Genomic DNA, 22,580 nt, shown 5'->3' with positions numbered 1-22,580 from the left:
AGAGTCCTTCTCCAGTGACTCTTGTCATGAAAGCACTCTTCAGCTCTTGATCAGGATCAAGTGGCTATTCGCGCGTCAATTCGCGCTTTGAGCTACAGATTTGCAGTTCTTTTATTTTTTTTTCTCTCTTTTTTCGAGACTCCAACGTCCAACTGTTGAATATTCATTCTTCTTTCTGTTATTTTTTTAAATAAATTTCTTGAGAAAATTTATTTTTATCACTTAAATAAACAACCCTCTTGGTAAAAGCTCCACTGTTGTTTTGTAACAAAATAATAAAGCATTCTATTTATATATATATATATATATATATATATATATATATATATATATATATATTTTTTTTTCTATGGATAAATATTTTTTCGGAGAATTTGCTACTGGAAATACCTAAAATTCTTCAGGGTATTAAAATATTTTACGATTTTTATTCAGGATTCCTCATAAAAAGTGGATGATATGGCTTAAGAATTTAATTTTCTTTTTCAAAACAACCACTCTTCCGTTGGAAATTTATTATTAATTTTAGCTTCAACGTTCACAGCTATTTTATGACAATAAATAACACGATAATGAAAAAAATACAATTCTAAAAACTCATATAAAAATATTTCATTAAGTTTTCTATTTTCAAAGTGGTTGACAAAGTAAATATTTGTGGTAAAATTTTTTACCATAATTGTTCCGCCGAATAAAAATGCACGAGGAGTTGAAAAATTTATAGTCCAAACACAAATGATTTTTCTATTAAAAGCATATAAAACAAAAATAAAAAAAATTCCTTAGGGAGTTTATAAAAATATTTTCCTTTGAAAAGAAATAGAGAGAAATGAGTGACAGATGATGATGGGACCAAAGAGTCGTGAAATGTTAACGTGTTCAGTTGAACGGTGACAATAATTGGCAATATCAAATGATAAAGGAACCGGTGTTCCGTGAGCATCCATCGAAACGCGCAATTATGCAGCAAACCGAGACCGCGGAATTCCGGTAGTCGTTGGAACACGAATTGCCTCCAACCACGATATAGAACACATGTGGTTTTCACTTGGATATTCGCGTTTACTTCGTACTAAACGTACTTTCGTGTATTTCCAGCCGCACCTGTACTAGCTGGGCCAACGTGCATCGAGCCGGAATAGAAAACAAAAGCTGACATCGTCTCGTTATTGCATTGAAACTAAAATTACATTTATCCTATTCTTATGCAAAATATTCCACCCAATTTAAATTGTCTTTCATAAATTTTTTTCATTTCGATATTAAAATTTTATTCAGTTGATGTTGAAAATAAAAAATCAGGTGTTAAAAAACGTACAATAGATTTGAATAAATCTAATAAAAGCTTTACACTTGCTTTTTATATGTTTGAATGTCTCGATTGCAGTTTTTTTGCCAAGCGATTGGGTTTTATAGGCTTTGTAGCGACGGCGCAGCTTGAGCCATACCCAAGGGAGGCGTCAACTCCCATTTTCATCCCCCTTTCGTAGTGCAATGGGCTAAAGTAGAAGCCTGGTATACCTACTGGTGAATCTCTACTATAGAATTCCGACAAGCTTCGAAGCTCAGGGTATAGGGAATTGTCCCATACGAGCATTTAATCGAATATATGCCCACTCGATGTACCTATCGATGTGGACGATTGTCTCCACTAATTTCCCGATAAATTTGTAACTGCGTGTCCAACACTCACACACTTGTGGTCAATTGGAAAATGGATGAGTGCTTGCGTTGACGTTGATGTTGCTATTAAAACCACCAATTGGCTTGAGCAACTGTCTCACTCATTCGATTGCTGATACACTAAATAAAAACCACAATTCGTGTTTAACCAGAATTCTTTCACGAACATTCAATAATCCTCGTCACAATAAATTGCACTTTGCCACCGCAATTATTTTTTACTTTCTCATTCACCACTTTTGATACAATTATTATTTTAACTTTTAACATTTATTATAATAATATTATTATCATAAATGGATGAAAATTTTTACTTGGAAGAGAAGTAAGTTTGTAAATGAAATTAGTGAATTAATTTTCAAAAGCTAAATTAATAACCTAACAAGTACTTACTTAAAAGGTTCTTTAAGATAAAAATGCTTTTTATATTGAACATTTTATTTATAGAAAAAATGAAATTACTTGGGTGCAATAATATTACCTCTTTTATATTTTAGTAAAACTGAAAGAGATTAATTATCTCAAATAGATTTTTCTTCATCAAACAAGAAAGATGATTAAATTTTTCTCAATTCGAAATATAATTAATTTCTAGATTAGATTTTCTAGAAAAAATGCTTCATTAAATTTTCTAATTAAAATGAATTTAGATTAAATGAAATTATCAAGTAAATTAATTACACAAAATTTAAGTGGATCTTCAAGTTGAAATGTTTCAGGAAGTAGAAGAGAATTAAATGGGTCTAGGTCATCGTGTGAAAAGGGTGTTAGTGTGGAAATAGAGTCGGTTAGTTGATCCCGCGGGTTGCGTTTAGCTGGTGATGTCGTGGGGCATCTCGTTTTATCGCAGAACAGACCGAGATTGGTCTAGGTCATGATACCACAGAGTAACGGAATGGATTTCTCACGGACTTACCCTCGTCGCAATGTTCAAGAGGGTGAGACGTCACGCGCACACAAGGGTAGTTGGCGCTTGAGTTCAAAGGGTGAGGGTGTTCGCGGCTCGCTTGGCTGCACGCCCGCTCTTGCTTTGCTCCTTCGATGCTATCAGCCTTCACCTCAAACACCGATCTACAACCACTTGCGGTTTCAAGCTCTACCATTACAATCATCCCCTTACTACTTCAGACCTTGAACCACACTCGTCTTGTTTTCACTATTTAGCTTTACGTCAACATCAACTTACAATCCTCCTTTTTTTGCTCCACCAATTTGTTTCCATTCAAGCCCATTTAGCTTACATGATAGTTTAACAATTTATGTCAACTCGAAAATTGATTATGAAATGAAGTAAACAGGAAATTTATCGTCTGTAAAAAATTCTCGCATAATAAACATGATATTTAAATGTAACGCACGCATGAAGTTTGAATGGTATCAGCTGTCCTTTTTTTCATGTCTGATGACCACTTCATCATGAAATGCAATGAGTAAATATTTCCTTCCGTAAATTAAATAACAAACATTGAACCGACAGCTGAAATAACATTGAATAGCTGACAATTGATACATGATTAAAATGACTGACTCTAACTTTGAAAACCAATTGGACAACTTGATAGAGTAGTACTCTCAATAGTAAACAAACTCACTAATTAGTAATTACTAATTAAATTTTCCAGTTGTCAAGAGTTACGTGAAAATTAATATAAAATAACTGTCATACGACAAACACAGTTGCATATGTGGTAAAGAGCTTATTAGACTTAATTTTCATTTCAACTATTTAATTAAAAACTGTCATTCAATTTAATTTAAACTATATATAATTTTAATCATATCACGTAAAACAATTCCAAATAAATAGTAGAGACCGATGAAAGTAATTTAATTAAGGATCATAAAATTTTATTTTAAATTCTTATTTTTCATCATAATTAGAAAATTCGATTAAATTTATTACAAATTACAATTCTAATTGCACCAATTAAATTTAATTAATTCTATAATTGACAATAAAAATAGCTTAAACAAGTCTGTGGATCTATACATACACTGCATTTACTTTCGAGATAAAGACTATTGATTATTCCATTTAATTTGCATCTCAAACACTTCAATAATTAGGAATTTTATTACATTTTTTTTCTCTCCAAAGATACATCTTATATTTTAATTACCCTGACTCATTCAATATCTTAATAAGAAAATTCTTAAGATAACACTCAACAAAACAAATGCATTACCTGCTTTCATTTTCATTTCAACAAGACAAACAAAAAGTTAATAATTAAATTAACAGTAATAAAATAAAATAAACACAGACTTGGATGATAATATTTTCTTTGGTAAATAAATATTCAATTAAAATATTTTATTTGACTTGTTAACAAAGATTTGTTGCATTAATTATGATAATAATAATTCATTAAATATTTAACTTTGGCAAGTACCTAGTCGTCTGTACAAATATGTACAGTGTTCAACGATGTGATTGGGACTTTAAATGGGGCACAGATCAACTTCTAGTTTTACAAAGCAGTTGAAAACAAATTGAAATTTCACGAAAGTTTAAAACTGTACAGTACATTTCACTTGTTATTCACTAGAAGATTACTCGTAAAATTATTCGAAAGCAATTGGAGAAATCTTGGTATTTCCTGTGTATCGTTGGAGAGATCGGAAGTAGTAGTTGAAGTCTAAAACTATGGTTCCTGATCGAGGAAACTCAATGTTGCCGATTAATTTATCCCTTTCGGTCTTTTGCAGTCTCTTGTTCTCACCCTAATCTCTAAACGAACTTCCGTCGTTACACTGATTCACCTGGGATTCTCCAGCTTCGCTAACTGACCCGAGGAAATTCGTTTCCGTTCTCGAGTAACGAGAGGATGGGATTACCTCAGTAATTCAGTTCTGGATAATTGAATCGTGGTATCGTGACGATTATTATAATCCATGGACGGGATAAATGACATCACAACTTGATTATATTCGAGAAGAATATTAAGGAAAAAATTAACTTTAAATTGCAACATTCAGGAAAGATTTATTATCCTAATTTTGCCATATTCTCTGACAGCTTTTAATGTCAGTGAAATATGGAAGCTCTACTGGAAATTTAATATTAAATTTTTTTTTAAGTTATTGTACTCGTGCTTTTAACATATTATACTTTTAAGTTTCAAACTGTCAAACCTCCAGAAAAGTATGTTGAAAAAAGTTACTAAACTTATATCGTGTTTTAAATTGAACCATTTTTTATATTAATAAATTATGACAAGCATGACTAATAATAAGTATCGGATTTTTAAGAGGAAAATAAAGTAACGTAAAATCCCTTCATTGATTAAAGCAAACAAAACAACGTTGAAATTTAGAAGTTTCTAAAATAGAGTAGACAAGAGACTGCAAAAAATAAATGCAGATAGTTTTAAGAATATAACGAACACTTTACAAGAGTATTGTGTCATGTTGAATGCTAGTTCTTTCGTGTGAAACAGCGATAAATTTCCACAGTGCTTTTCACAGTTTTTCTCTTGGAAATCAGAAATGAAAAAAATAAGACAAAAAGAGGATGAAAGGGAAAAGAGAAGTGACACAGCTTAAGAGAGACTTGCACGTGATATCAAAGCTTGGTGAAGTTTTAGTGGGATAAGCTAAAGCATGTTCATGTTTTTTCTTCAGATTTTTTTTCCCTTCCTTCTCTCTCTTTTTTTGTTGTTATTTCCATTTTTCTTGCCAAAGAAAGCGCAAGTGAAAAGCACTCGAGAGAAAAATGGCTTTTATACTTTGTAAGCTGAAGATAGGAAATAAAATATTCATCGAGCAGTAATGTAACTTTTTTAAAACTTTAGAGCTCAGCTTAAAGTATAGAGATACTTTGATTCATTGCTTAAGCATTCATGAAGATTTGAAAAAAATATTCTCTCAACAATTTTTGTTTATTTTATCAAAATACATATTTTTATTTATTTAATTGTCATGTTTATTTTACAGTCGCCGGGAGTAATGCCATTCTACGGAGATTCAAGTACAGGATTCCGACCAGCAGCTGGTTTTGGAAACACTGTATGGCATCAAGGAGTTACTCCTGTTGGTACAGTTACCGTAGAAACTGCACCCGCAGCTTGGCCTCCTCAGCAGTTTATTCAGCAAATACCCGCACCTAATCAATTAGAAGACCTGAGGTACCACACTCAGTACAGTGCTGCAACTCCCTATCATCCTCAACCAGGTAATAAATAGATTAAGTAAATAATTAGGATAAAAAACAAATTTACCAACAAGAATTCATGAGTAAAAAAAAAGAAAAAAGTTTTAAAGTAATATCTGGTTAAAGAAAACAATGGAATTGTTTATGAATGAATTTTTTTTTATTATAGTAACGTATCAGCAACAAGCATTCATCGCAACAGATCAATCGGCGTTCCAGCGTGCCGGTACTACGGGGCAATACGCAATTACAGGACAGCCGTCGCCTCTGGCTCCAGTAGCACCACAAACAGGTGCTGCTCCACCTCAACGTACGCTAAATGGCCAGTTCATGGATCCCGCAGCGACGCCTGGCCAACCAATTGGCTTTGAAACCCGTCAGGAATATGTCAACGGGTATCAACAACAGGTAAACTATTCTCATAGCTGGTTTAACAGTTAAATTGAGGATGTAATTGATTCAAATTACATGCAAATGCGTCGAGAATTGAATGATCGGTTTTAAGTTACAGATCGAATGATCCTCTTTTCAGGATGTCACAATGGCACCACCACCATCAACAACCCCAACTAGTCGTAGCAGTTCTGTACAAATGGACACTCAACAACAACCACCTCAAGCGCAAGCTTCCCAAGATACTCAAGTCAAAGGTTTCGCTACCATCGCCTCGACAAATGTGTCGGGAAACGAGATGCCTGGGTATCCACTTCAACCGGACCCACAGAGTTCACACAACTCTAACGGATATCCAGGCTACGTAGAGATGGGTCAGCAGCAGCAGAACCAATGGCAGCAGCAACAAATGCCCAGACAACCGCCAGTATCAGATGCAAGCCAAAGTCACTTGTGGTCTGACAGTAATTCCGCTGCAAAGATGACCAACGTCAGTAATGAAATGAGTTGGTCAGATGCTAGAATACAACAACAGCAGCAACACAATTTACAAAATAGTTTAAAAAACGAACAACAAAACATGAATATTCAGGGTCAACAAGACATGTCACGACCATCCAGTCATATGAGTTGGGATAATGGACGAGAGCCACCAACTCCACAATCTTGGCAGGATGCTAATGATAATCAACAACAATCGACACAACAAACTCAGGGAAATTGGCCGCAACAAAGCCCGAAGATGAGGGAAAGTCAAAATCCAAGACTGACACCTTCATCACAACATCAGCAACAACAACAACAGCAAGGTTGGCCTCAGCATTCACCAAAAATGGTTGACCTCCCAAGTCCAGCTCAACAAAATCCCAGAATGACACCGTCCGGTCAACATAATTGGCAGCAAAGTAGTCCAGAACTCCAAAATACTAATAATGGGCATCAAAATCCAAGACTGACTCCCTCTGGACAGGTCCAACAGTCTCAACAACAGCAGTGGCAACAAAGTCAGCAAACAAAAATCGAACAAAATCCTCGATTGACACCATCTAATCAAATGTCTTGGCCAGATACGCCTACTAGTCAACCAAATTGGTCACCAAATAGTATGAAGAGTGATGGAAGTCAACAACCACAACAACAGTGGCCTGATTCTCAACCAAGTCCACGGAGAACTCCTAGCAATCAACAGAATACGTGGCCAAATCAACAGAGTCAGGATAGTAAAATGGATAATCAAATGAATTGGTCTCCAAGTTCAGCAGAGAATCCTAACTGGGGTCAGAATACCAAACAGGATATGCAAAATTCCGGAGAAAGAATCATGTGGCAACAACAGAGTACTGATAACAAAGCTAATGGCTTTCAAGACCAAGATCAATCTAATAGATCAAATTTAAATAATCGATTGAAGTCTATGATACTGAATAAACAACAGCAGCAGCAGATGCAACATCAACAGATTCAGCATCAAGTTTCGTCAAATAATCCAAATGGATCTAATAACGAATATTCAACTGATGATCGGATACGAGACTCGCATGAAAACTCGGATAAATCTATTGGAATGCAGGAAAAACGATCAGAGCAGTATATTAATCAAGCCTCGATGATGTCTATGGCAGCTTCGAATGAATCTATGACCGGTAATTTTTTATTGCATAGCCACCACCCCCGGGCCGATAGTTTGCCCGGCGGTGGTGGCTTATGGGAGTGGACAGGAGGTGGAAACAATGTAATTAATAATAGTGTCAATAACACACAAGTATTGCCTGAAACGGGAATTACAGCAATTCAAAATTTTATGAAATATACTGATGAAAAGAATAAAATAAATGAAGAGTTGAACAAGTCGTTTCATGATAATTTCGAAATCAATATTAAAAATCAAGGACATATTAATTCAGTCGAAGACAATGATAGAAATGTGAAGGAATTTAACTTTTCCAAAGTAGCGGAAAAATCTGAGCAAGTTCCAGAGACTCAAACTAACCAAAATACGAATGGTGATGATGTGATTTACAATTCTAATCAAGCGATAAAACAAGAAACTGTTGAGTATATTTCTTCCAACGACTCTTTGCATAAACTGCGGGAGGAAGAAGATCTTTCTAAGCCGATAAAAACGGAGCCTGAGTCTGAAGAAGTAGATAAAGTGGAGTACAAGTTCAGAGGTGATGGTGGTCCAGCTAAATTAACAACTGATGGAGGTTCATGGTGCTGTAGAAGAGGAGGAACAGAACAACCAACTGCTGAACATCTTCGTGATGGTTGCTGTCAAGGGCTTCAAACAAAAGACGAGATTATTGCTGATTCATCAGAACAATCCGGTGAAATCAAGAGTGAAGATGCTAAGAGTTCTAAAGGTGTGACGGTCAGCAAGGCACAAGATCATGAGAAGTCAAAGAGCAATGTCAGGACCGATGTTCCAGACTGCGACTGCTTTCCCGCCGATAAATGTGAGTTGCCATTGAGTATTCCGCACGACACTAACATTGAGAGAACACACTAACCATCAGCGCGTACACGTCAATGTGATTAATTTTTCCAAAAAAAACAATGTTCAGTTAATAAGTATCTAAATAAGAGAAAACTTTAAAAATCCATAAAAAATATAACGACATCGACGGTGAGGGATACGAAATATTTTTGATCTATTGATCGTGGAAATTTATCAAGTAAATTTCTATTAATCAATCGGCTATACTATACCCATCCGGCTTCTTTTATTGAAACCATCAGTCGATGTTGTAAGTAAAATGAGGTTCAACCACAAGGTCCACCGGAGCCTGGATCGTACTACACCCATCTTGGTGCGGCTGCCAGTCTACCGGACCTTCGTAATGATCTTGAGAGAAGAACAGGGCTCAAAGGCAATGCGATTCGCTTCGAGAAAATTGTTTACACTGGTAAAGAGGGCAAGACGACTCAAGGATGTCCAATGGCAAAGTGGGTAAGTTACTTTTCTAGTAACTTTTATTTCATTATTAATAAATTTATTCATTCATTAATAAAACAACTTTAAAGTAATAAAATTAATTAATTTTTATCTTTGTTTTATTGATTTACTAATGATTGGTATTTTTTAGATTCTGAGACGGTCTGGAGTAGACGAAAAAATTCTGACAATCGTCAAACATCGACAAGGTCACAAATGTGCTACCGCGTGGATTGTGGTAGCTATGGTGGCTTGGGAAGGCGTGCCTTTACATGAAGCTGATCGCATATACTCACTCCTTACTCAAAAACTTAATCGATTTGGTCTTCCAACAACTCGTAGATGCGGTACAAACGAACCTCGAACTTGTGCCTGCCAAGGACTTGATCCCGACAGTTGTGGTGCAAGTTATTCATTCGGGTGCTCTTGGTCTATGTATTACAATGGCTGTAAATATGCGCGAAGTAAAACCGTCCGCAAGTTTAGATTATCAGTGAAAGCAGAAGTAATTAATAACAAAATTATTTTAGCTATTATTATATTTTAATAATATTAGCAAGAGAGTAATGATGAATTTTTTTCAATAGGAGCAAGAAGTTGAAGAAAGAATGCACGTACTAGCGACTCTATTATCACCATTATATTTGAGCTTAGCACCCGAAGCCTTCAATAATCAAACTCAGTTTGAACGAGAAGCTAGCGATTGCAGATTAGGATTCAAACCAGGTAGACCATTCTCAGGGGTAACAGCATGTATTGATTTCTGTGCTCATTCTCATAGGGATCTCCACAATATGAATAATGGTTGTACAGTGGTGAGTAATCCTCAATAAACATTTTAATTAATTCATAAAATTCAAATTGAACATGAATATTTAAATTTTTTTCCCCCTAAGGTGGTGAGTCTTACAAAACATCGAAGCCTTTCTAAACCCGATGATGAACAACTGCACGTTCTTCCTTTGTATATCATGGATGACACTGATGAATTTGGATCGAAAGATGGACAGCAAGAGAAAATAAAATCTGGTGCCATAGAACAACTTACTAAGTAAGTTTTTTATTAACTTTGACAAATTAAATTAATCAGCTAATAAATCACCCTTTGAATCGTTGAATAACTTTTTGTGATTATGATTTAAAAAGACTGTTAATTAATAATTTTGAAAGACATAAATTAATTTTTTACTTGATCAATCAGGTATCCATGTGAAGTTCGAGTGCGTTCAGTACCTCTTCAACCTTGTCGCCGGCATGGAAAAAAACGTAAAGAAGATGAACCCGACACTGCAAGTAGCAAAAAAGAAACCGCTAAAAATATGGATAAAGCAATAGAACAAAACAAACAACCAAACTTCCAAGACCACACTCGAACTTCTGCACGAGATCCACAACTTTCTTTAGAAATGAATACAATGTTCGAAGGAATGGATGCACAATTACAAAGTTCTCAAGTTTCTTCCACTGTGCTAGATAGTCCTGTATCAATGTACCAAGGATGGGGATATCAAGGAGAACAACAGTGGAATCGTAATGGCTGGTTAGAACAGAGGAAGAACAATTGGGGATTAAATCCATGGGGTGAATATTCTTTTGGAGGGCTAGAAAGAGAATCTAAAGTCGATCCAGATAGCACTAGTCTTGACGAAACGCGACCAAGAAGTGCTCTTTCTCAAGAAGACCATCGTCCACGATCACGCAATGTACCAAATTCAACTCCAGAATCACCACGAGGAAATTATGTTCAATCTCCAGGACATTCTAGAGGTCAACCTCCAATGTCACCACGGAATTCATTACCTGGAACACCAGGCGAAGCTAGTTACGCTAGTCATGCATCGCCACGTGCTTTGTCAACACCTCACGATCCGAAAATGATTTCTCCAAGAAGTTCTGGATATCCTCCTACTCCAGGAGACTCCAACTATAGTATGTCATCACCATCTTGTAAGAGTTATTCAAGTCTTGGAGATTCTAGACAGTCTAGTGTGTCTCCACGTGGTGTATACTCTCATCAACCACATTTAGAACAGCGAAACGCATCACCAAGAATTGGACAGCATACTTCAGGGCCAGATAATCATATGAGAAATCAATCACCAGTGATGAATAGATTTCCTGCACCCGTCCAACAAAGATATCCTGGAAATACTAATTGTATGGAGATTCAACAACCTCCTAATGCTTATAGAAATGATTATCCAGGTCAACAAGCAGGAATTAATCAATCAGATTCGTATTCTAATATATCTCAAATTCACCCTAATTATTCTACTCATAATAATCACCAACCTAATCAACATACCCAGCAATTTGATCAAAGGCAAGAATCTCTAATGACTACTAATCACAATAATAATAACCATAGTCATAACAACAATAATTGGAATACCAATCAATCTTGGAATCAAGATAATATGAAAGCAGAACATCAAAATATCAGTTGCCAAGTTTCTGGAGTTCATTCTCGTAATCCTTGGGAAGTTCCAAACGATCCATCACCATTTCGTGTCCCAAAAGGACGCCCACCGTCCAGAACGACTCCGAATCAAAACCCGTCCGAGACAATTTATCAGAATCAACTTAACAAGACATTTCTTAAGCCTCAGGAGCCTTCTAAAACAGAATCAAATTACTCAGAAAATATTCAGAACACCTCCAGACCTGGTTATAGTCCTCAACCTAATCAACGACGACCGGAATGGTCTGAAGAAAAATTAAAAGATGGATTCCAGGATAATCGATCGAACATTCCACCTACAAACTTGGCTTGGACTGAAGAAGTGAAGCAAGTTCAAGAATATCATGCTATGTCGAATCTAGGGCATCATCCGTTTCCTCAATACGGGTATCCAACGTATCCAGCACTTGAAAAATCTTATTCCAATACTTGGGAAGGCTATAATTATCAGCCCTATCACCAAACATCAGAATATTCACCTCAATTATATCAGCAACCCAAGCGTGAGCATTTTTCTTCTTCTCAGTATCCTTATCAGACTGTGCCACCTTACCAGGGATTAAATTCTGGCTGGCCAAGGTGGGAAGCACCACGCTGGGATATTTACGGACCTCCATCATACTTTCCAGTTCTTCCGGAGCCACCGCCAAAGTCCGAACCGCTTGGCGAAGTGGCTGATTATTCTGATAACGAAGAATGCTTCAAAGACCCGCAATTGGGAGGCGTGGCTATTGCTCTAGGTCATGGAAGTGTTCTTTTTGAGTGTGCAAAACACGAGATGCACTGTACTACTGCATTGAAGAAGCCAAACCGACTGAATCCAACAAGAATAAGCCTTGTTTTTTATCAACATCGTAATTTGAATAGACCAAAGCATGGTTGGAGTGAATGGGAAGAGAAAATGCGACTTAGAAAAATGGGTGTTACATCCACGTCTTCATCAACTACCTCGTCTTCAACTTCTAACACTCAAACTAGTACTACAACAACACAAACTTCAATTACTTCCGCTGCTGAGGATAAACCACAGCCTCTTCCACATATACCTAATGTACCAAACTCTCAATTCATGATGAGATCACCGACATATACTACAATGACCTGGACTACTCTCTTTCCGATGCATCCATGCATGATTACTGGTCCTTATCAAGAAGGGGGTGCCATTGGATGAGTAACAGCAAAAGGAAATGAATCTGTACAAGAATGACCTTCACCTCAAGCAGTAATTAAAATTTCTGCTTGAGAACAATTACCAGGAATAACCAAGAAATTATACAAATCAAGATTATCAAACATTCGAATAAATAAACTGCACTGCCATATTTCCATGAACATTTTATAACGTTAATTAATTGGAAATATCATAATTAATAATAATCCCGCCCACTTTTTCGGGGCTTCCCCTTTTTATACCGACCCTTTAGCTAGGTTACGGTGACCATGATTGCTGAGGAAAACTGTATGAAGCAGATAGCATGATAGAGCAAAAAAAATGACATGCATCTGAGTTTGTTTAAAGAAAAATTGTGTTTGTTTCATATTGTGAGAGTATTTTAAGTACATTGAAATGAAAGAGCAATTTTTAAATAGAGAACAAATTTTTTATTCAATAAAAAATGACTCTAATAATATTTTAAATAAAACCAATTCTAAATTATCTAAAAAAATTGTTTTCTTCCAAAAGATGTTTCTTTTTAAAAAGTGCTCGTTTCTTTTCAATGTGAGTGCAGGTCGCGCCATGTTTTACTGTGCAAAGGCTTTAATGCAAATAGTTTAAGACGAAGACATTAAATAAATTAAAAATGTTTGACTGTACAATTAAATTGATAAAGTTTCGTGTTTATAAAAGCTGTATCTCATTAGTTAGTTGATACAGAAGTAATAGAGAGCCATGTACACGAGGAGGAAACATATCTCATTGTATATCTTATCTTTTCAGATAAATAAAACAAAAAAAAACGTGTACAGGTACATATGCTCTTCCCCTTGATATTCTATTGGCTATTATGAGTATAATCTATTTTACGCATTTAACGTAAAGAGATAAGAAGATTAAATTTTTAAATAGCAACAATAACTATGTTGTTGATTAGTTGTACGGTCACTGCACAATTGATGACGCACTTTTGAATGGTTCGATTAAATGAAAAAAATAATAATGAATTCTAATACAAAATTATAACAAACAATAACACGATGATGAAAATGATCTCAAGTTTAATTAATTAATGATAGGGAATACTATTACTTTGCGCCCCTTGTACATTTATGCTTCTTTATTTCGTATTTATTTTTTAAAGCACGAGTTTTCGCACTAGCTACCGTACTGAGTATGCATAAAAATGATTATACACGACTACTAATCGCTCGCCAACGTGGCATTTAAGTACAAAGTATCTCTTTCCTAACAATCAATTAGTACGACACTATGTGGTGAGTTAATAGAGGGATTAAATCAATAAAGATACAAAACTGAAATAAAAATAAATTAATAATAAATGTACCTTTAGATTTTTTCTCCATACTATTAGCTTTCGCCGAAGCATGAACAGTACATTCAATTTATTTGTAAAGGTTTTTTTAGGGATTAAATTTAATAAACGATTAATTGGGGAATAATTACATTTTAATTTGTCTAATAATGAAAAATATTAAAAAGCAATTAACTTTTAATATTTAAATATGTAAAAGACGAATTAAAAGATAATGTTTCGCTGTGAAAATTTATTTATACTTGAATTTTGTACATATTAGGTAACTCTTTATATTTTGAGTTAATTAACTCTACTTGCTATGATTTATATAATTTTTTTATATAAATATTCAATTAGAATATATATCTAATCTTTTGTCACATTCGTGTTTAGTAATTATAATTATAGAGGATTAAATTTTGGGATCATGAGCAACAAATTTAATCTATTTATTTATTGTAATGATTTTTATTGCTGCAAGACCGATCCTCAAAACAAATTTAGCATGATTTTTAGATGATTATTATATATAGATAATTATATAAATAAGCGTACGATCGTTAGAATTTTAGTAATAAACAATGAAAAAAAAACTTTTTATTTCTCGATGTACGCGGGGTCGAGATAAAGAAAAGAATTAAAAAATAATAAAAGTTAAAACACAAATGTGGCAGACCAGCCATCTCCCTCCCCGCCCGGAGTATTATAAGAATCATTAATATATTATCATTCATTATTATCATATATAATAATTAGTCATATAATCTAATTTAATGAATTATTTATTAATTAAGTTTTGACAAAGTGTTATTGTACTACTATTATTATTACCACTATTATACTTTTAGTGGGTTTGGGTTTGAGAATAAATATCGATGCTATTGTTTGGAAGTACATTTATATGTACAATAAACCTAAGACATGAATGTTTAATTATAAATTATTATTATCAGTATCGATTGATGTTCTCAAACTATCCTAATCTATTCCAAATTTCTCTAAGCTTAGTTCCAACATTCTTCACATTCATTATAAATAGATCGTATAAGGATGGACAAAGATATTCCAAGTAAAATACTCTAATGAATTTTTGTTTTTTTTTTCTTATTGCCAATTTTTTATATTGAAACTATACCATTGAATTTTTTAAATGGAAATAAATAAATCAAATGTACACAATATTATTATCTTATATCGTATAATTTTGTGGTAACAATAGTACAACTGTCAGCACGAATATCAATTATTCCTATTTATCTTGAATAAAAAATGAATTTTGTCACAAAAATATTAAGTCAGAAGTGTCATTATAATATATATTAATTTTTTTTGCCATAAATCATGTTTTTAATTATGAAATATTGTTTTATAATTCTTCAAATTTTTTTTTTAAATAAAAAAAAACAGTTTCAAACTGAAGAAGAAATGTTTTAGAGAGATGATTAGTGGATTTATAAATAAAAAAGAGTCTTTCTAGAATAAATGAATTGCTCATTTAATCTGATGTACTTTAATTGTGTGAACCATAAATTGTTGAAAAAAAATTAGTCATTATTAACCATAGAAATTAATCTTAACTAATATCGTTGTTTTTATAAATAAAAATTGATATTTTTGAATAAAATGTAACATGAAGTAATTTATGATTGAGAATTGAAATATATTGGATTAAAAGAGTACGAATGATAATTTATTTATTTGAATGATTCTTCCGTCAAATCTGTCAAAATATTTCTTCTTTTAGTCGAGAAATCTGTAAGTTGTGAATGATAAATATATTATCTAAATTTTATATGAGGATCAGAAAGAATATAATTCCATGATGCAACAAAAAATACAATTCATAAAATTTTTATAAATAAAAAAAGTCGAACATTGAAATGATGATGCCAAAATAGATATAAAAGTAATAATAAAATTAGAAAGTAAATATAAATAATCTTAATAATAAATAAATATAATGAATTTATCAAAATTAAAGTATTTAAAGAAGAATAAATTATTAAAAAATTCACAAAAATTTCAATAAAGGCAACGGACTTATTGAGTAATAAAAAAAAACAAATAATAAAAATTCCGATGTAAAAATATGATGGGATAAATTAATAAGAAAAGGATTAAAAGTGTATTTTTTCTTCCAATGCCAAAAAGATGCCATTTTGTTTTGTATGAAAAGCGAATAAAAAAATAGAAAAAAAATGGAAGTGAAGAAATTACTTAGTTTGTAGAAATTGTATGTAAGAAGTGTAACAGATGAAAAATGAATGTATTTGTCTCGTAAATTTAAATTGTCCGCCTTATGATGAAGCAGATTTTACAATAAAAAAAAATGATTAAAGAACAATATTTGTAGTTTACAATAACAGAGTTTGAAAAAAGTAATAAACAATAGTAAATAAATTAAAAATAAAACAGTGTTACGATTGTCCAATAATACATATAGTAGTAATACCCTAAATCATCCGTATATTCAATATATATAACAGTAATTTTACATGCAAAGTGATGCATGTATATATTTTTTGACAGATACTCAACAGAAAAAAAGGGAAAATTTGAAAAAAAAAATTTTGATCAGATGTAATGGCTTTATACTCGATAAAAAAGTTCATCGCCTGTTTCATTGAGGAGTATTTACAAATGTTGATGCAAATAAAGAAGTTAATAAATAAAAAATACCGTGAAATTTAATATATTCATAAAATATTAAGTAACTTTCGAGTCAAGGGAAATAAAATGTTTTTTAAATAAAATAAAAAAAAAAAAGACAAAAAGAAAAAAAAAATATTTGTGAGGAGTTTCGATAAAATGTTAAAAGAGTCGGAACAATAAATACTATGAATAATAAAAAATAAAAGCAATGAAAAAAACAAGACTCACGTAAGAAAAATTTTTAATAAAGATTGTAACAATTATAAAATTGATAGCGTTGAAGCGTTCATTAAAAAAATTAAATAAATATGTATAGTCGATAAGAAGACATATTCTGGTTGAACTTAATGACAATTGTACGTTTGTAGGTGTGTGTTGTGAAATGAAATAATAAAATAAACAAATAATGAACAGAAAATGACAAAATATGTATGATTATTGCAAATGAATTGCGCTAGTGAATAACGGGCGTCAATAATGTATAAGTAAATAATAATATGAGTTAATATAATTGATGTAAGATTATGTTTAGACACAAACACATACGTCACAATAATTGTGAATATACCATGAGAGATAGATGATGAAAAATACATAAAACTTTTATGAATAATAATGAGCATCTTTTTTACTTATTTAACTTCCGTACGTTCCTAAAATTTCATTTGTTTGGAAGAACGATAGTGATTGACAAGAAAAACCAGAGGATGTAATCAAGATGGATCATCAGGTTGGTCTTATCCTGACCAAGTGGGAAAACTAGCATACATCCGCAATTACGCATAAACAACGTAAAAAAAGCATATTAAAAGAAAAGAAGTACTTACATACAGCCAATGAAACATTTGAATGAAGCTCCAACTCTATACATAGATCTGCAAATTCAATTAGCTGGTTTTCAAGACATTCCTATGTAGATTTACTGCATAAAAAAATATTTTTTGGAGAAAAACTTTCAGTCCGTGATATTCAGACCAATTCCACGCATGCAATTGCGTCGTTTTGACGAGACAATTTGAAAGTGCTATATTAAATTATCGATTGACATAATCAGTTCATTGCTATTTTGCCCTACTTATGTATAGGAAGTCATTCCTGGAATTTTCATTTTCAAGGTCACGGATTAACAGCTTTCGGTGGATAATATAGAGCTCTTATTTGTCGATAAAACATCGTTGGTTACATTTTTCTCTACTTTATCGATTAATCCTAATTTTTTTTCCAAATTCATGCGGGTTCTTTTGAATAATCGTTTTTTTTATCGAGCATTGATTTGCATACAATTTTTAATTTTTTAAAAAAATCTTTCCGAAAATTAAATAATTCTTTTCCTACATTTCTATTCATTTGTCAACTTATGATTCTTTTGAATAATTGTTGGAACTCATCGTGGATCTTAACAAGAAAATAATTATTTAAATTAACAATCTTAATTACACTAATGAAAATATACTCTTCAAAATGTAGTTTCAAGTTAATTTGTGCGTAATTAATTTTACTATATTGTACAGAAAAAAATATTTATGCAAAAATTACGTAAAATCCATGATAATTAAAGTATGTAAAAAATACTTTTGTACGAAAATTCATTTTAATAACTTCCTGTGGAATTTTCAATCTCCTGACGTTTTTCTAATTTAATCGTTTCTCTTCAAATAACAAAGCTTCAATATAAATTGAAAAATATTTGGGCAATCGTTTTCTTTAAAATTGTCTTCGACCGGGCTTGTTAGATGAGTTGAGGCCACATTCAGAATTCCGCGGAAGCGATAAATAATGGATGCTCAGAGAGTGGACAAGAGTTCGCGATGCAATAGTTGCTGGCCTTGGACCTTGTTGGATGGTTTTTGCTCCCGTGTCTTCTCTCTCATCTTCCCGACGTTCTCCTTTTAAATCGAGCGAGAGTACACGTACATGCGTGATCCAAATGATGCGACAATGTGATGCTGGTCGTGACTCCAGTATTGCGACTTTCGATTGAGTATAAAAAGAAATTGCCGATTCATCGAACTATATCACTGCAGGTCTGTATAAACTGATTGAAATAACAATCAAAAACATCTCCTTGACAATTTTCATCTAATTATTTCTACTTAAATAATATCGTTATTAATTTCATTTATTTTATTCAATTATTTCTTCTTATTTTTTTTGCAAATGTTTCGCAAAGTAATTCAACTTAACGAATTCAATCTCTGTTTATTAAGTTTTGATAAAATTATCGCTTCACGATAACAACCTTTACAATCACTCTTTTAGTGGGCTACCGATAAAAAAAACAAGCGCTAATCCTCGATTGCATTTTTATGTAAAACGAGACATGAATTTCCAATTAAATATATAATTAATGTTTATTTTTAACCTCGATGAATATTCTCGATTCTTCCTGACCTATTCTCCATTTCTCTCTACTAATCCTTGCAAAAATACAGCATGTAGCTCATACATTTTGATGATCAGTATTAATTTAAAATGGCAAACTGATAATTATAAACAATAACAGGTAATAGAATGCTTTAGCGAAAATAATAAAAGTAATCAGAGTCATGTTTTTAATTGACTGTATTGTTGAAAAACAATATTATATTTTTAAATGACCATAGACTTTCCCATCGTTTGTGATATTGGAGTATTATCTATCGTCGTAGTGCTGGAAACTATCACGAACTAATTGTCTAACCTCCAAGGATATAAAGAGGCTTTCTTTCAGGATGGTAACGTCTATTTCGTGTATATAACTATCACAAGAGCATTCAGTTTTATCTCTAGCTACGAATCTTCATTGTGCAACTTACAATTAAGACTAATTATCAATTACATAAATCACCGCACTGCAATTTAGGCTGTATAGTACTACTTACTTCTTCCTTTTCTTCTTCACATAGCTTTAATTTTGTGTTTCAACAGAAAAATGAACCGAAAAAAAAAATAATATAGAATTTTCTCATTTTTTTCTTACTCCAGGTGGATATCTGTCATATCAATATTTTGAAAGACTACAATTATTCGTCTAAATTATCGGTGCATTTTCATGCTTGAATATACTTATTATTCATGCAATTTCATCGCGTGATATGAAGTAAATAAATCCCACAGGAGATAATTACAGTAAATGGAGCTCTCATAATGATCATAATAATTAGCTTGATCTGTATAATAATATAAATTATTTTTAAAATAAATAATTATTTATGATTTTAGAGAATATAAATTTGAAGGTATATTTTGTGTAAAAGGTCGTGGGGGTTGTGTGAATAATTGTTTCGGCTGCCATGTTTGAGGGTGGAAAAAAATTGCTCTATTCAAATTTGACCATTTACGAATTAGCATAAATGTAATTTTTTTTTTTACATAATAAAAAACGAAAATAATAGTGTAGAATATTAACAAGCAGCATGCAAACAGTTGTATTCAAATTTCGTCATTTATTAAAGCGAAAAGTAAATTAATTCCACCTTTATTCTAACACCTCAATTTTTTTAAATTAATTTTTTAAACTTTTAGTAAATTTTTTTAATTAAAAATGATTAAACATTTAAAATAATTATAATGATATTTAATAACTATTAAATTAAATAAGTTAAAACGAAAAAGAATAATAATTTTTGCTCGGAATTGTATTGAAATGATAAAATCTCACTATAAAGAAATAAAGTAAGGACGAAGGACTCGAAGTAATTTACGTGTCATAGTCCTTAGGTGCATATATACAGGAAGGTCATGTGTATGAATGTATAGTATGTATGTGATGTCGGGGAATGCAGTCTGCACCGGTTGAGTCTGTGGTTCCTGTGGGACCAGTCTCACTTGATCTGGAAGGAAATGGACGGTAGGCCGGGGAACAGGTAGACGATCAAAATGAACGAGTCTCCCTCATCCTCTTCGTCTTATCGGTGTCTCGTTTGCCCTCTTTTTCCTCAGCTCCCTTTAAGATATTACAGCTTGGCTGTGCTGCAATTGCTGCTTGTAAAGTAGCAACTGTATTTCTATGTTGCCGCATACTTTACAAGAATTCAATGTGTCTAAATAACCGATGAAAATATATTAATTTATTTTTTTCTCCAATAATTAAAGTACGATTACGGTAATTACTTGAAAGTCATTTTGCGAATTACTGCAGTGCATCATGTAATCCAGTACACGTGCAAGCAATTAGTAAGATGACCCACAAAAAATCCAGCTGAAGTCTAAGACTTTCTTTTCGATGGGTGGATACTTTGCTGTAAGTAATTCATCGATCACTATAAGATCCAGTCAGTGTCCTGAAAATAAGTTGGACTTTATTCTCACCAATGCTTGTATTCAGGTCGTAAATTTGATGCTGAATCCCCTTCGATAAATCTGCAACAGGCCTACTCCTTGATGTCGATCTTATCAGTGCAGATCTCTCAAACTGCAGCAGATCGTCGTGAAACGCCAGCTCAAAATGGCGCAAAGAATCTGGACCAACGTCAAGATCTTCCACGACAAACAAAACAGTATCTTTCGATTGTGCTGGAGGCTTCAAGTCTTGTCGATACCACTAGTATGTTTGGTGGGTAATTGGATGTAAATAATAGCTACTCCAATGACCTATCAATAGCTTACAGTTGATTGTTGTAATTTCTCCAGCTGGACATGAAAAAAAAATCGTCATTCTTACTGCCATTGTTCGGTAGACTAGATGACTATCTAAATCGATCAGATAATATCTTCAACTGAAAGTATATAGAGATAGCGGGACACATAAAAGTCGTAGCAAAGACCAGAAACCTTTTGGTTCACTCAATCGATATGACTCTTTGGTTCATTTAATCCTCGTATACACTTAATGTCGGTGTAGTAATTAAACAGCATACCTCTTTTGGCTCCGCAAAACGCCCACGCTTCTCCCACGGTCTTTCTTCACCGATTCCTTTTCTTCATCTCTTGTACCTTACTCTCCTCCTCTGTGTCTCCTTCTCCTCTTCTGCATGATGACCCGTCCGAAACACCAACGCGCCTTGCGGCCACACGTTTGGAACTTGACCGGCGCAATGACCGCGCTCCTAAATCTCACTTGGATACATCTTACGGGTCCCAAGTGAAAGAGTGCAACGCGTGTCGGCATTCTTGCCAAAGGCTAAATCAAGAGAGACTTTTCGTGTCGACCACATTCTTCTTTCATCCACATTGCCGCCGGTTAATTACAATCAATAATTATATCAGTCATTTTTGAGGTCATTAGAAATCTTCTAATATTCTTGACTCCTTACCCATATGATTAATCTCTCTCATGAATGAATTATTTTTTTGTCCAAACTAAGAGACTGCTTTTCAATTTGTATTCGTTTAAAATGTTAGACCTTATCAATTAGACCATTTCATCGTTAATAGATAACTCAAGATTGCGCATTCAAATGGTTATTTAAAATAAATATATTACCCTATAATTATTTTCATTACTCTTTGAAAGAGAAAGTTCTTTTCGAAAGGGAAAAAAATTATTAGCTGATTGCTGGTATTGTAATAGAAAAATTTTTTCTAATATTTAATATCAATAATTGTCTGTTGAAAGGTAATTATTCTTTTACTTTTGACAATCAAATGGTCTGAAGTTAAAGAAAAAACAAAACATTCATAGAAACCTCGTAAAATATTTTTGCGTAATTAATTGACGCATAAATTAAATTGGCAACGTTCAAGTTTGTTTGTTAAGTAGTAGGAAATGCGTTAGCTCGAGAAAACTGGTCTTAAAATCGGTTCGACAACCCCATAACAATTGAGTACACGATGCCTTCGGGTCATATAACGTTGGACGACAAAACTTGTGCGTTACTTTTTACTCGAAACAATAGCTAGGATAAG

At 33.0% G+C, this 22,580-nt stretch overlaps 1 protein-coding gene across 3 annotated transcripts in view; it reads left to right on the top strand.

Moving 5' to 3' along the window:
* Tet (Ten-Eleven Translocation (TET) family protein) overlaps positions 1 to 14,235 on the top strand; it is a 62,622-nt gene extending 48,387 nt beyond the window's left edge. For all 3 annotated transcript variants that reach the window (XM_035094549.1, XM_035094548.1, XM_035094550.1), the window contains 8 exons: positions 5,620 to 5,857; positions 6,006 to 6,244; positions 6,369 to 8,685; positions 9,004 to 9,179; positions 9,316 to 9,669; positions 9,752 to 9,979; positions 10,061 to 10,215; positions 10,366 to 14,235. In XM_035094549.1, coding sequence (XP_034950440.1) covers positions 5,620 to 5,857; positions 6,006 to 6,244; positions 6,369 to 8,685; positions 9,004 to 9,179; positions 9,316 to 9,669; positions 9,752 to 9,979; positions 10,061 to 10,215; positions 10,366 to 12,799 — 6,141 coding nt within the window. In that variant the 3' untranslated portion in view covers positions 12,800 to 14,235. The remainder of the gene's footprint in view (positions 1 to 5,619; positions 5,858 to 6,005; positions 6,245 to 6,368; positions 8,686 to 9,003; positions 9,180 to 9,315; positions 9,670 to 9,751; positions 9,980 to 10,060; positions 10,216 to 10,365) is intronic.
* Positions 14,236 to 22,580: the final 8,345 nt, after the last annotated feature.

The sequence above is a fragment of the Chelonus insularis genome, unplaced genomic scaffold (assembly GCF_013357705.1).
Source record: "Chelonus insularis isolate UGA/USDA-ARS -01 unplaced genomic scaffold, ASM1335770v1 scaffold_714_pilon, whole genome shotgun sequence".
NCBI lineage: Eukaryota > Metazoa > Arthropoda > Insecta > Hymenoptera > Braconidae > Chelonus > Chelonus insularis.
Note: the sequence above shows the minus strand (reverse complement) of the source record. Positions and strands in the feature narration are given on the sequence as shown.